This window comes from Pleurodeles waltl, chromosome 3_1 (assembly GCF_031143425.1).
Source record: "Pleurodeles waltl isolate 20211129_DDA chromosome 3_1, aPleWal1.hap1.20221129, whole genome shotgun sequence".
NCBI lineage: Eukaryota > Metazoa > Chordata > Amphibia > Caudata > Salamandridae > Pleurodeles > Pleurodeles waltl.
Genome location: NC_090440.1, coordinates 323,441,765 through 323,457,607, shown reverse-complemented (window position 1 = coordinate 323,457,607; position 15,843 = coordinate 323,441,765). Strand labels below are relative to the sequence as shown.

General features: G+C 41.3%; 1 protein-coding gene across 2 annotated transcripts in view; it reads left to right on the top strand.

The window, feature by feature from the left end:
* CYP19A1 (cytochrome P450 family 19 subfamily A member 1) overlaps positions 1-15,843 on the top strand; it is a 392,824-nt gene that overhangs the window by 357,843 nt on the left and 19,138 nt on the right. For both annotated transcript variants that reach the window (XM_069222480.1, XM_069222481.1), the window contains 2 exons: positions 2,191-2,353; positions 6,450-6,691. In XM_069222480.1, coding sequence (XP_069078581.1) covers positions 2,191-2,353; positions 6,450-6,691 — 405 coding nt within the window. The remainder of the gene's footprint in view (positions 1-2,190; positions 2,354-6,449; positions 6,692-15,843) is intronic.

Below are 15,843 nucleotides of genomic sequence, written 5' to 3'. Positions count from 1 at the left end.
GTCGCATTCACAATTTGTGAGTCGGTACCGACTCGCAAATTGTGAATGTGCATCGCAGAAGGCTTTTTGCAGGGCGCAAACTGTGATTTTCTCAGTTTGCACCATGCAAACAGCTTACTACATCTGTCCCGTGATCTTTCGCTGGTTATGTCTTTGCTTTCCAATTGAATGTGCCCATAATTCGGGATTTTAGCTATCAGCACATGCTCAGAAAGAAGCACTGCAGAGCATGCATTCAAGCGACATTGATTATGACACCTTATAGAGATGCCCCACTAACCATGCTCGCAAGGGAGACGACCACATCGCGTAGAACTTTGAACCCTTGGCCAGAGAATTTTCTGAAGATGACAGTGAAAATATGTAGGATACGCATGTGATTTCATTGCAGACTATAACAGTGAGTTGAGCAATACCAAAGGTCTACATTTTGATTTGCTGTTAACCATTCAGTTGCTACGAGAATGAATCATTGCCAGAAGCTGAACTTACCTTCATCGTGGACACAGTCTATGCATTATGAGGTCTTGTTTTCAATACAAGTCAGTGAAGAGTGAATACTGCTATTCTAAATAGATATGAAACACATTTATGAACGTAAAGTTCTTAAAGAAAATAATGCTGAATTTCTCGTTTGAGCCACTAGCCATAACTTGCTTGAAGAAAGCCATTAGAAAAACGTGTTTTTGTAATTAAACCCTCTGTACTGAATACTCTGAATACTGAAAAGCAGAAACAATTTTTTACTTCTATATGAAAAAATCAGAAGTCACAAGTATTAAATAATTGAATATATTTGGCCGTTTATGCTCTGTATTTTAGAATGATTACCATTATGTCAGAGCCGTGATTATGCTAGGAAAGTGCTCCAAAATATCAGTGATGCACTCAATATTATTTCGATGTTCAAACTCAACCAAGGGGTCTGTATCATCATGCCAAAGATGTCCTCAACGTGCAAGCAATAGCCATTATTATACCTAGTAGATACCATTATGCAGAGATCACAAACAATATGCCAAGAATTATTACTTTATGGTAAAACAAACAATACACCTTGTTTGTACTCCATTAACCAAACATGCTAACACTATGGCAGTAATTGTTACCATTTTGCCTGGGATAGGTATCAGAAGCCCACGGTTGCTCTTAATATGACATGAATGAGCACTATTATGCAAGAGTTGTGCCATTTCATGTAAGAAATGGTGCATTATACTGTGGGTAACAACTGGATATCATGAGGGGCATAAGATATCAGGACCAGGCGCCCACCAAGGATGGACACTAGAAGGCTAACACACACACACATACACACCACAAAAATTAAGGAACTATTTTACTTGCTAGATACCACTGTGCCACTTTTCTCCAGTCACACCTGTGCTGTGATGTCTGGGCCTTGTTCTCTCCACACACCTCTGCTCCAGCTAATTCTTATTAGGCATTGCATCCACACACTGCACATTGTGTAATTGACAATATAGTGTCTGCAACACTGCTAATTACCATGTACAGGAATGGCAGCATAAAATTGTCAGTATAGCATCAGTAGTTCTCACTTGGCAACAGTCTGTTTTTCAGATAAACCTAAAACCATATCAATATGTTTGCACTGAATTACTATAAACAATTTAATTAAACATAAAATATCAAAGGTTTAATTTATATTAGGAACAATATGATGTGATATATGGAGGTGGTTAACGACTGGGTGCAGAGTAAGGACATTTGCTTTGATTCTGGGCCTCTCACTCTTACACATCCGGTAACCATTGAGAGTAACTATTGAAAGTTACCTGCTCCATGCACAATACTGCGTATTCTGTGTAATGGTGGCATTAATATTTTTACCTCCAGTTCTTGACTTTATGATTTACAGTAGCTTCCATATTTCCAGTCTTCTATTTCTCACATCAAATGATATACATCTATGAATTTATAAATATGTGCCTGCTGTACATGGTTTTTAAATAAAGTACAAGCATTGTAATTTTTTCACGGATTGAAAATCACCATATCATGAGTGGCATAAGGTTGGAAGAATGCTAAATCACACCGAAACTCTTTGTTTCTTATGATTTTTAAGGATCGACTGATAGATTCCTATCAAAACTGATTCTTTGAAGCATTACAAGTTTACTTTAGTTTAAAAGCTGATTACTATTCTATTTGATCTATTTTTTTCAGAATCGTGGAGACCTTACTGCAGATAACGTGAACCAGTGCATCCTGGAGATGCTGATTGCAGCACCTGACACGATGTCAGTGTCGCTCTATTTTATGCTCATGCTTATCGCACAACATCCAACAGTGGAAGCAAAAATAATGGAAGAAATTAAGGCAGTAATTGGTAACAATAATGTTTTCCTTCAGCTTCTGATTAGCGTTCATTTGTCTTTATAAGCTGTCTTGTGATCCTTTTCGAATGTTGAATCAAAACGATTGAATTAATTCCCATCATAAGAAAATACTCTATACACACTCAGAGGACTAATGGCCTCATTTTCAAATCCTTGGCATGTGTCAGGAGGCTCTTCCTTGGCTTCTCAAGTTTGGTCATTAAGTTTAAACAGTGCTTTAAATGGGCCGGTACTCTCTGGTACTGAGTACCGGCACTTTTTTATTTTGAGAGGAAGAGTACCGGCATATCTCAAGAAAAACGCAATACTTTTAATTGGAGAGTACCGGCACTTCTCAGAAACAAGCAGGCACTCTGGTACAGAGTACCTGCACTTCTATTTTTCCATTTAAAGCACTGAGTTTAAAGGAAAAATGCTCAGATTTCAGAGTCTTCTTGGGTAACACAAATATTGCTGCTTCAGTAGCGATACTGTGTCTTAAATTCAGTTTCACGCATACAAACTGACATTGCTGGAAAGTGAGACACTTGATACAATTTTGTTTGTATTATGCACTACCCTTGCCAAATTAAATAGAACGGTTTATTCTCCTCTTCTGTTTATTAAACTCATCACTTTGCAACGTAAAGTAAAAAAACCTAGTTGGTGTCCTTGAAAAGAAGCTGGTCATGTCATGCATAGGTCAGTACTGTCACTAGCGACATTTGGTACCTCAGACGTCCACTGAAGAAGGTAATCAATTTCATCCCTCCCCCCCAAAAACATGTTTAAGAAATGTAGGCCCTCATATACATTTTCACTAATCCAGAAACCTACTGTCCTTCTCTGAGCACTGAAGGATAGGGAACTGGGGAATGTGTCTATTGAAATCTCTCTCTAAAAAACTATCTTATTTAACCCTTCCCCACATAAGGTAACGCTGCTGAGATGTGCCTAGATCAGTGTTTCCCAAACTTTTGGTCACCACCGACTGGTGTGTGTGAGATGATTTTTGGTGGGTCAGAGCAATAAAAAAAGATGCCTTTAAGTTCTGTATTTAACTTGCCACATTTGCTGCTGATTCAAAGACAGAGACAAATATCAGGCTTATTTATTCGTTTAACATGGGAATTGGTGTTTACTTTTTTCTTCTGACTGCAAAGTTAGAGGAGTTTTTATGGTGAATTATGTGACACTGTTGGATGTTGTTTTTTGCAACACTCAACGAAACACACATACCTATAAATGAACTGTATGTATCCAGCAGTTAGGAAAGCAAAAATGAAACACTGTTTTGTAATCCTGATGTGTGCTGGAAACAGAGATTGTAATGAGATCAAAACAAATCAAAACACTTACGTTATGATGCACAAATAATAAATATTCACAGAAACTCAATTTCAGCACATTATCATTTATGTGCTATATTGTTTTATCGGTAACCCCCGCTTCATGTCCATTAAACATAGGTGGGTCCTGAAAGTTTGGTGTTCTAAAAAGTGCTTCTTGGTTCTAACAGGGTTGGGGAGCACTGGCTTAGAGTGTTTAGTATTAGTGTTTGCAACAAATCTTAGCCTTATCATATATTGGTTGAAAAATACAATATCAATATAGGGTAAGTACATTTCTCGATGCAACAAAGAAAGCCATATGATTTTTTTAATGGTTCCAATTGTTTACTTTGCAAAATCAGAGCCTTCTTCCAACAAAGATTGGGAAGTGCCTTCCATGATTACCTAAAAGTCCCATCGTTTGGTAACAAGTGTCAGGATTAAATGCACTTAGTTGAATTCAAAGAATGGTTTGATTGGCAGCTATGGAAAGTATGTCTGACAAATTCTGAGTTTGTATTGGCAAATTTCACAATATTGCTGGAGATTTCTTGAAACCAATGGCTTGATGTAGTAATAGTGTTTGCACTTATAAAGCTTGCAGTGTGTAAGATCCCGAGATTTGTGAGTTTAAAAGCTGAACTTGCAAAGCCATTACAAGTGGTATATGGATTTGTGACACAATATCCACAATCCCACTGGCATGAGAGAGGTGTCTCTATTTCCTTAGACTAGCAAAGTTATGTATCAATGGTTTGCAAACACCACTGTAGTCCCAAACCATTGATTGGATTCAGACATCAGAAAAAGGTTGGTATCCATTTGCAGAGTAGAAGCTGTCCATGGGATCCAACTCCTACTTTGTGAATGAAAATGGCAGATATTGGTGGAAGTGCGTGCTCCTCTGACTCACCACTCCCACCATGCACATTTGTTTTAGGTCGAGCGTAAGCCTTTGACCTCGTGGATGCTTTTAGTATACTTCTTATGGCTTAAAGCAATTTTATTAGTTGGTTGTAGTGTCCTTTAAAAATTCTTCCTTGCTAGTAGTCAGTTCTGCCTTTTTCTCCCTCCTTTTTCTGTTTCAAAGCAGTGACTAACTACTGTATTATTCCACTGTGGTTTCTTTACCTGTTGCTTTGAGAGAATATTGTGTCATTTCTTTGGTGCTCCCCTTTCACTCTGGGTTTTTTTAGACTGGTAGGCGCTGTGTTTTATTGCATCATTCTGTTGCCACCATCTCCTCCCATGTCACTGACATTTGTTGTAGCTTTATTCCAGTGCCTTCTTTGTTTATCTCAGGCTCCTAAAATAAGCTTATTTTACAAAAGAAACAAGGGTTGTTTAGATCACTGCTCAGGAAAGCCACAATATGCCCTTTCTGGTAGAATGTAGCTAAACCTAGAAGCAATGATATGAAACTTGCTTAGCCTCACATTGCATCTCGAGTCTCTCTCTCCAGGGCCTCTGCCTGCCAACACTCACAACATTGCACACAGGGCATTGTATATCTCCTTTATTAGGGCCATAAATCTTCTTTTGCTGCTGTGCTCCTTGAAATGTGAGGTTAGAATGCTTGCAAGATTTTTCATTCTGTTAAAATAAAAATAAAATACTTATCCAGCCTTATTTTCCAATTTTTGTTCAGACGTTTACACAACTCAAGGTAGTGCAGTCATCTCGTCTCTCCTTAAGGGCTTGTGATTTCTGATGTCAGTAGCAGCCAGTGACCACCAAAACATGGCAGGAAAAGATGAAATTATGCGACAGGGTTGACCAATTTATGTGGCAAGAAAAGTCCAGTTCTGAATGTACAATGCCAATAGCTCTAACTCAAGAAAATGAGAGACCTATTACATTGCAAATGCTTGTTCTCATTTGCAGCTTTTGTTGCTTTAAGCCAGAGGGGCCGCAACGTCAGCATTTTGCACACCAACTTCAGGCCTCATCACTGCATTCACAGACATTGAGAAGGATTTACAGAGAAAATGTTAATGAGGAAGTGATTCTGTGAATCCTGACAAATTGCACTTTTACACTCCGGTGGACTAATACATTTGATGCAGTTCAGAATATGCTTGATTTACACTGCAAGGAAAAATAGCGTCGAAGATGCAACTAGACAATACTGCATCAGGCTGTTTATTCGTAATTCATCAAAAGCTTATTTTATCTACTTCTTGTGTTCTATAATACGTCCTTCCTAATTTCCCTTTATTTCTTTGTATATTATTTGCTGTTACGTTGACATTCCTTCAGAATATTAAGAACCACTTTATGAGTGGTCCGTTATTCCTCCTTGTAACTCCACACTCTTCTCTCACCGAGACATCATCAGTTCTATGGGTATTGGTAACTTAGTGGGTGGAATTACTTGTGTATCACAAATGGGACACCGAGGGACCTTTAAAAATGGGAAACTACAATAATTCTGCCTCCATTTCTGCCCCAGAGTTTTCACATGAAGATTTTAGCTACTTTCAGGAGCAGACATCGCTGGATAAAACAAAACTGATCTGTAGTGTTCACAGCAATGAGGGCTATGTTTTTCGATGCATTTAACATATTTTTGTCCTTGTGTGAACACTACTCTATATTTAAAAAGAAGTTAAAAAGAATAATGAAGTATGAAGTGTCAGGTAAACTCCAATATATGCGTGCATTCAAATGTTACTAATTTACCTTGATTGATTACTTAACAACATAGTTTAAGATATTTGTGAGATGAAAATGGGAAATCAAAATGTGAGATTTCTGTTTTTGTTATGTGTTGCAGGTGATCGTGAAATTCAGAGCCCTGATATGCAGAATCTAAAGGTCGTGGAAAGCGTTATATATGAAAGTATGAGATATCAGCCGGTTGTGGACGTGGTCATGCGTAAAGCTTTAGCAGATGATGTAATTGATGGCTACTATGTGAGAAAAGGAACCAACATCATTCTGAACCTCGGCCGTATGCATAGAGATGAATATTTCCCGAAGCCAAATGAATTCTCCCTTGAAAATTTCCAGAAGAATGTAAGTGTAACCTATTTATAGTATCAGTTACTCTGATAACTCTTCTCCAAAAAAGGTCACTGGAGATAGGTGCCTAGCAGATACTTGTATTTCAATGTGTTGGGGGCATTGTGATTAGAAGAGACTTTAATTCAGTGGGGAAGTGAGTGTTTGTGAACCTAAAAGGCAGGGTTCTCAAGAGAGTATTTTTTAGTTGGAGTGAAATGTAGCATTAAGCAGAACAGTGATACAGAACTGATTTCTGGCTCTCGAGACATGCAGATGCTGCTGGGCACCAATTGTGTAAACTGATGTCTGATGTCCGGAGGCCTGACCTATATGGTACTTAAGCACAAACTAACAAACTCTCAGCTCTCCGAGGATAATCTTAAAAATACTATCAAAAAACCTAAAGGCAAGCTCTTATTAAAATTACTTTATTCTAGCTAAGATAATCAAACGCCACTTCGAGCCATCTACACTTGCACAACCAAATACCTAGGCTGAATTAATGAACAGACTCAAATTTTACGATACTGATAAATCTGCTAATAGAGTAAAAGATTTACCCTCTGGTTTCTACCTTTCCCTTGCCTCGCTGCTCAAAGCATGTGCACGTGGTTCATTTACAAAACGTTTGCAGAAGCCCAGCTAGTGTAAATCTCTCCAAAACCTTCCTCTTCACTCAAACCTGCGACCCAACTCAACAACATACCCAGATGCACAGCTTGACACGTTACAGAGTCAAAAAAGTGTCTGTCCCCATAAGTTCATCATCAAAGACATCTTCATCTCGGACACTATAAAGCTAAAAAACCACACCACGTCATTGTCAAAGTCGTTCTTATTGAGCCAAGTGCTATTAATAGCAGTCTACTTTTTTAAGGGAAGGTTCCTTCCAGACAACGATGATGAACTAGCTTAACTAAATAAGGGTGTCAATGGACTGCAAGCCCCATTCCTCGTGGATACGAGCAACACCATTAATGCCATGACGGGCACTACTTTGATAATGCTGCCTTATAAACCTACTTTGTTGCACGCTGACATGCACATTTATGCAGTTGACTCGAAGAACTCCTCAAGTGTCTGTGACAATTTCATTCGAGGCTTACCTATCAGCTCACTTCAGTCACATTTAAGTAATAGAAGCTGCAGCTGGAACGGAATGCTCCCTACATTTTAAATTCATTGTCCAAAAGGCCTTCTTTAGATCTAGAAGAACAAAAATCGGATGTTGTTAAGATGTTCCATGAACTGCTCTTGGCTATAGGCAAACTCAAAGAGCGACAGATCCATCGACACACTGACAAAACAATGCACCTGTTTCTCCACATTTTACATGGCATCCCTTTCAACATTCAAATTTGAGCATGAGCTACATGTTCTATTAAATGATACATTAATGATTCACTGCGAGAAAAGGGGGGATTTGACTACTTATGGTACAAGAATCCCAAAGTAATAACATTTTATTTCTTGCAAAAATCCATAGGAAATACAAACCACCCCTAGGTGGTCAAATAGTGGCTGGCATTGGAAATTGCACAGAAAATCTATCTGTATTTACTGTTTACTTCATGTTACCTACAGTCAAGAATCTCACAGTAAATATTTGTCATTCAAAAACATGAAGTTGCAAGGGCAAACTGATACCAAGCTTGTTACCCTTGAAGTTACTGTGCTGTAGACATTTATTAAACATAAAAATGATTTCAATTTGACTGATCACTGTGGGGCTGATTTAATTTTGGGAGTACAGCCTATTATTCTGTCAGTGTGATAAAGTAAATTACTGTGTGGCCCTAGTGGAGGCACAGCACGGCAAATTTGTAAATGACTGCCAAGCTGATGGTCATTATAATGCATTGGCAGGATCCACCTTCACAGTGGTTCCTGTCAATGCATTTTTCTGTTTGGTGCAGGGCCTCATCAGCAGAACAGAGCCCTGTACTAAACTGGTTCCTTCTTTTATTTTCAAAAAGACAATCCTGAAATGGGATTTTCGTTTTGAAAATGAAAAATGCAATACTCCTCGTCCATGGCGAGGAGAGCATTTGAGCTGTTTTAATTGCAGTTGATCAGTAATTTCACCTATCTAAATTAGCTTGGCAGAACGTCAGGTCAGTCTCCTACGACCCTTACTCCTACGTCTACCACGATCCTTACGTACAATTTTGTTGCAGCACCCCGCTGTGCCACTTTCCTGTAAAGGAGGCCTTTATAGATTTGAGGTCTCTCAATCAATCTATTAGGTTGATGTTTACCCATTACATATGATAGAAGATTGGATGGCAAAGCTTGAAGAGGTGACACGTTATGCCTTACATGCCTTATACAAGTATCCTGGGTCACATGGCTGCAAATGGCTCAAATGGCAACAAAGTCATGGCATCCTACAGTGTTTGTCATGCCAGGGACTGTTTTATAATGTAATGGGGTGCCATTTTGGTTCACATCTGCTGTCACTGTTTTAGAGTATGGGCCTGATTTAGAGTTTGGAGAATGGGGTTACTCAGTCACAATTGTGATAGATACCCCATCCAGCATATTACGATCTTATTATATCCTATGGGAATCATAAAACGGCGGACAGGATATCCGTCACGTTTGTGATGGAGAACTCCATCCTCCAAACTCTAAATCAGGCCCTATATCGAGGAGCGCTTATTACAAGGTTTTTTGGCTTTTCAAGGCGCCATTTTAGTGGTAGCTAAGGATTTGTGGGAACACAAAAATAAGTTTGAAAAAAGTATATATTTACTATATTCAAGTGGTTTGTGTGTCAGAGTCGACAAATGCTTCTTTGGCCAAAGACAGTGTGAGTATTTGGGGCATGTAATTAGTGAACAAGTTATTTGTCGGAGCAAGGTTTGGTGAATGCAATTGAGAATAAGCCAGCCAGCAAATATGAAGGTTGGTCTTGTCTTTTTTTGAGCTTTTACATTTTTTTCAAACTTTGTGACAAAATTTGCATCTGCAACTGACCCTTATGTTTAGACTAGGAAGAAGGTGAATTTTACTTGTGGGAGTGGTAGACCTAGCCCTCTCTGCAGAGTCACCCACAAACGTTTTGCCTTCACTGCTCCTGTTTTCTAAATTTGTTTTTGATGCTATTAGGATTCAGTGCTAATTCCACTGCTAACCAGTGCTAACATGCTTATGCTCTCTCTCTAAAACATGGTAAAATTGGCCTACACCTGATTGGAACATTTAATTTGATGATAAGTCCCTAGTAAATGGTACTACGTGTATCCAGGGCATGTAAATTAAATGCTACTAGCGGGCCTGCCCCACTCACTGTGCCACCCACTGAAAGTAGGTTTTTTAACCATGTCTCAGGCCTGCCACTGACGCCTGTCGTGCAGATTTAAACTATCAATTCAACCTGGCATAAGAAGCCTTTTGCCAGGCCTAAACCTCCCTTCTAATGCATATAAGTTAATCTTCAAGCAGACCCTAAAGATTCATAGGGCAGTATGTATTGTAATTAAAAAGTAGGGCGTGTGGTTTTAAGTTTTACATGTTCTTGAAGCGAAAAACTCCTAAAGTCGTTTTTTACTAATGTAAGGCCTATCTCTCCCATTGACTAACTGGGTTACCTCATTACATTTAATAAGTGATTACTTGTGATTGGAAGCAGACAGAGGAATTGCATTTACACTCAAATAAATTGTCATTTAAAATCATACTTGATGCTAAAGTTGGATTTTAAGTCACAAATCTGAAAGTGGCACTTTTTGAAAGTTGGATTTTCTTGTCTTAAACTATAACTGCCTTATTCAAGTATCCTGGGTCACATGGCTGCAAATGGCTCTGCTGTTGAGCTTTGCGTATTCCTGACAGACTGTGAGACAAAGGAGACTGATTGTAGGCAGGATGGGACATCCTGCCAGGATTCCTGGGAGCGCAGCTGTTACATTCCCTACTTAAATTTCAAAGGTGCTTGCCTCCAGAACACACAAAGGAACCTGACACTAGTCTTTGTCACCCAATACTTCTTGGAGCCTTGACAGGGGAAGGGAAGACTGTTCCAAAACCAGATGTGGTCTGGTATAGGGAAGACACCAACTTCAAAGACTGGTACCAGGTCTATTTATTAGATCCTCAGAACACCTCTTCAATACCTTCCAGGACCCGTGTATACTACGGAAAGAAAGTCTTTCTTCTCTAAAAGACTCTCTGGTGCTTGCGACCTGCCATGTCCTCCAGAGGACTGCCCTGCTGCAACCAGAGGACTGCCCAGCTGCTTGAGGCCTGCCGTATTCCCCTATGGACTGACCTGCTACTTAGACCTGTCATGCTGTCTGAGAAGGAAGACTGGACATACTCCCTTCATTCCAGGATATCCTGAGTGACTCAAAGGGACAGTTGACTGCTCTCATGTTCAGAGGTACAGGGACACAGCAAGATTAAGAGGCCTCCCTGCAACTGTCCAGCTGACCTGCTGCACTGGACCTGCCTGGACCTGCAACTGGACCTACCTGAGACATACTGGCTTTTGCTTGAATGAGTCCCTGATCCACAAGAGATGCCTCCCTAGTTCATGGACCCCTGACTCGTCATTGCTTAACTGAAGCTTCCATCAAATCCAGAGTGAAGCATTGCTGTTGGAAAATGGCCCTCTCTGAAGGGTCACCCACATTTTTTTTGCCTTCCTCCTCCTATTTTTCAGACCTCATTTTTGTTGGTTTTAGGACTCCGGGCACTTTACCACTGCCAACCAGCGCTAAAGTACATGTGTTCTCTCCCTAGAACATGGTAACATTGGCTCATATCTAATTGGCATATTTAATGTACTTGTAAGTCCCTAGTAAAGTGCACTACATGTGCCCAGGGCCTGTAAATGCTACTAGTGACCCTGCAACAGTGATTGTGCCACCCACACAAGTACCCCCTTAACAATGTCCCAGGCCTGCCGTTGCAAAACCTGTATGTGCAGTTCACTGCCACTTCAACTTGGCATTTAAAATTACTTTCCAAGCCTTAAATTCCCCTTTTATTGTATATATGTCACCCCTAAGGTAGGCCCTGGGTAGCCAATAGGGCACAGCGCTATGTAAGTAAAAGGCAGAACATGTACCTGTAAGTTTTACATGTCCTGGTAGTGAAAAACATAAAAAGTGATTTTTGACTATTGTGAAGCCTGCTCCTTTCATAGCCCAGCATTGGAAATTCCCTTATATATTTTTAAGTTGCAATTTCCGATCTGAAAGGAGGGGCATTGTCATGATTTATATGGTTGGAATGGTAGTGAGAAATCCTGCTTACTGGCGAAGCTGGATTTTTAACATTACTATTTTAGAAAGGCCACTTGTGGAAAGTAGGCATTTCTCTGCACTTACTGCTCTCTGTGCCTTACAGCCTGCCTTCAATCCATGTCTGGTCTGTGCTGATTGACAGTTCCTCTTGAGCATTCCACCCAGACAGCCATAAACACAAGACAGGTGCATCTGCATTCATACTGATGGGTCTTCCTGGGCAGGAAGGGTGGAGAGGATCTCGCTTACTCACTAAAGGTGAGTTGCCTGACCTCACACAAAGGACTGATAACGCCCCACAGACCTCCTAACAGACAGGACTGGGTTGAAGGGTTGCAAGGGGAACTGGTGCACTTCAAAACCATTCCTTGAAGTGTCCTCCATTTCAAAGGCACATTTGGGTAAATATACTGGGTCTGTGACCACCTCAAGTCAGACACTTCTGGACCTACACCTGGACTCTGTCAGAGGAACAGCTTTGCTGCCCAAAGGGCTCATCTGGAATGCTTTTCTGGAAGGACTGCTCTCCTGCTGTTGCTCTTCTGCCTGCTGGCCCCTGACTCTGTTGAAAGGACTTTGCCTTACCCCACAAGTGATCTCCGAGGGCTTGGACTGACCTTGTCTCCTGTTATAAAATCTCAAGGCCATCAAAGACTTCAGCACAGAGAGAAAATCCACTGCACTGGAAAGCCGATGCAACACATGCAAAAATCAATGTATTGTCTGCAGAATCGATTTGGCTGAAAAAATTATGCACCTCCATCTGAATTGGCCCAGTACCTGTTTCATGATCGCAGCGCATTTTGGATTTTCTACTCATCGTCCTTGGGCACCAAAATATCCCCGAACCGCAGTAAGTTGCGCCAATGGAAATTGACGTTTCACCTTGTCCACAAGGAAAGAATCAGCACATCATCACCGCAGTGCTGGAAAAATCGACATATTGCTTAACTTTCTGATTCATCACATCCTCTGTGGCCCACTGCATTATTATTTTTGACGCATCCCATGTACTTTGTGATAAAAAAGATACAACCACTGATTCCTATGGATTAAGACTTACCTAAACTTCTAAAAAGTGATATCTTGACTTACGCATATTGGATTCTTGTCATTTTGGTCTTATTTTATTCAGATAAATATTATTCATGTTTCTAAAGTGGTGTGAAGTACTTTTTGCATGTTTTCACTGTGGTACTGTATGTGTTATTGCACGAAGACTTTACACATTGTCTTCTAAGTTAAGCCTGCCTGCTCTGTGCCAAGCTACCGGAGGGTGAGCACAAGATAATTTAGGTTGTGTTGTGACTTACCCTGACTAGGATTGGGGTCCCTACTTGGACAGGGTGCATATCTCTGCCAACCAGAGACCCAATTTCTAACAGTTGTAAAAGCACTGCATAGCTGAAAGCTTAATTGGAACCAACGAAAAGCAATGTTGCGCAGACCGCACTAAGGCCATAATTTCCAGTGGGCCAAACTTGGTCCTCTGCCCCACCGGCATTCCATTGCAGTCAGCCTGAAGTTGTGAGTTTGCTCCAGTCTAGCGCAAACCGATGCGCTCAGTTGGCACTTTCGGCCTTTAGGTGCTACATCCACCTAAAACTTTAAAACTGCATATTTCTGGTTCTACTGACTGGATTTCCAACATTCTAGTATGATTTTATTTGTTAAAATGCACTCTCTTTTTTCAAAATGTTCTGGGATTTTTCTTGTGTTGTGTTTGCACTTTATTACTGTTTCTGTGCTGCATAAATACATTGGACCTTGGGCCTATTATGAGGCTGGTGCACGGTGGTGGTCAGGATGCCGCTGATGTGGTGGTCCTACCACCACCTTAAGACCCTGGCTGTCAGACCACCAGGGTACCGCCTTTTCCGCCAGGATCGGTGATCCCAACTGGTTGATGGTGGGTGGAGGTCACAATCAGCCTGTAAGCAGCACCACCCTGCTGATTATGACCTCATTCTCCGCCAGCCGTTTCATGTTGGTTTTACCACCATGAAAAGGCTGGTGGAGAACAGGTGCAGGGGAGATCAGCGGGGCCCCTGCACTGCCCATGTACTTGGTATAGGCAGTGCAGAGGTCCCCCTTCCCAGCATAGTCCCCCTGCCCAGCACCATTCTGCTGTACAGGCAGTGAACACCGCAAAGGTGCTGGTGCACCCTGTAGGCGACAGCATTGCTGCCGGCTCGATTTTGAGCCAGAGACAATGCTGCTGGCAGTTTGCCGCTAGGCTGACGGGCAGAAAACTTGGTTTCCACTAGTCAGCCTAGCAGGAAACTTGTAATACGTCTGGCAGGGTGGTCGCCACTATGGCGGCAGCCACCCTGTCAGGAGTTTGGCAGACAGGTTGTCCTGTCTGCCAAACTCAAAATTAGGCCCTCAATCTATAAGTTACGCCTGACTGCTTTCTGCCAAGCTACCATAGGGTAAAGCACAAATTAATTTACTGACTTTTGTGGTTCACCGTGGCAAATACTGTGGTTGTCACTCCCTCAACCAATAACCTGATTTCTCACAGAGAGTAACAGGTTTGGACTTTTTTGCAAATAAAAGAAGCCTTTTTGGATGCTCGTCTTGCAATCTTATGTTCCCAGCTTACGTTACTGTGAATGCCTGTGAACATAAGTTGGGTGATGTAATTACTCAAAACAATGGAAGAGGTGAGCTCATGATGGGTTTGCATCCCGTACCTTAAAGGATGGAGAAAAGCAATACTAAGTGATCCAGAAGACCATATGTGCATGCAGATGGACAATCTAGAGGTTCAGGAGATACTTAAAGGATAAGCCTTTGAGCATGGGGATTGCTCATTTTGAGACTTCGGAAGATCATGAGTCTTGCAAGTTGGTTGAGCCCTAATAGCTGAAGCATCATCTGAAGAGACTGCTTTCTGGCGTGAAATCAGTTCTCTACATTGTGTGAAACAATGAGCTATCAAGGTTTTGGATTGGGTGAGGATAAAGCTCCTCAGTTGTGCTAAGAAAGAGGAACTGACGTATGGGCCTGAAGTGTTGGGGGAAGATGTGTCAGATTCTCGGGCAGTGGTGGTGTGTGTGTGTGTGTGTTACTCAAAACGATGTAACAAAGGATTTGCAGACCTCAGTATATATGCAGAGTGGACCATAGGTAAAGCTGACTAGTATATTTTACTGATGGTTTCCAGGAATGTGGTGATGGAGGTCAGGGGCCTTTTGTGGTATCACATTCAACCAGCATAGGAGGTCGGAAACAATGGAACACTTGCATGGGGATACTCCCCTTTTGGCTGAAGGACTAAGCTTCAAGATCAAGGTTATTGTATGTCTTACTGCTTTACCTAGCTTTTATCTCATGTATTACTGTAGTAAGCTAGGTTCTGGTTGTAGTATCCCCACTTTTGTGTCTTATGTCAGTGTGTTTAGACTGTAGTGCACTGGGATCCTGCTAGTTATGACCCCAGTGTCTGTGCTCTCCTTTAAATCTGGTTGCTGATAAACTGTTTACACCCACAATTGGCATACTAGTGCACCCATGAAAGTCCCTAGTATATGGTACTTAGGTACCTAGGGCATTCGAACACCAGGGGTCTCCATTGGGCTACACCATGTATATGCCACCACTGGAGCCCACGTAAACTGTGTCTGCAGGCCTGCCATTGCAGCCTGTATGAAATGGTGCATGCACCTTTCACTTCATATATAAGGCTTGCCTTATATCATGGTCACTGCACTTAGACACTGTAAGTCACCCCTCTGGTAGGCCGTTCAGCCCAAGGGCAGGATGCATGTCTCTTAGTATGAGGATATCCCTGCATGAGCAGGGTACCCCTGCAAACCCCAGACTCCATCCCCTGGGTGTTGTAAGTGCGGGGGATCCATCTTGAGGTATGTAGTTTACCCTAGTCAACACAAGTGGTCCAACTACATA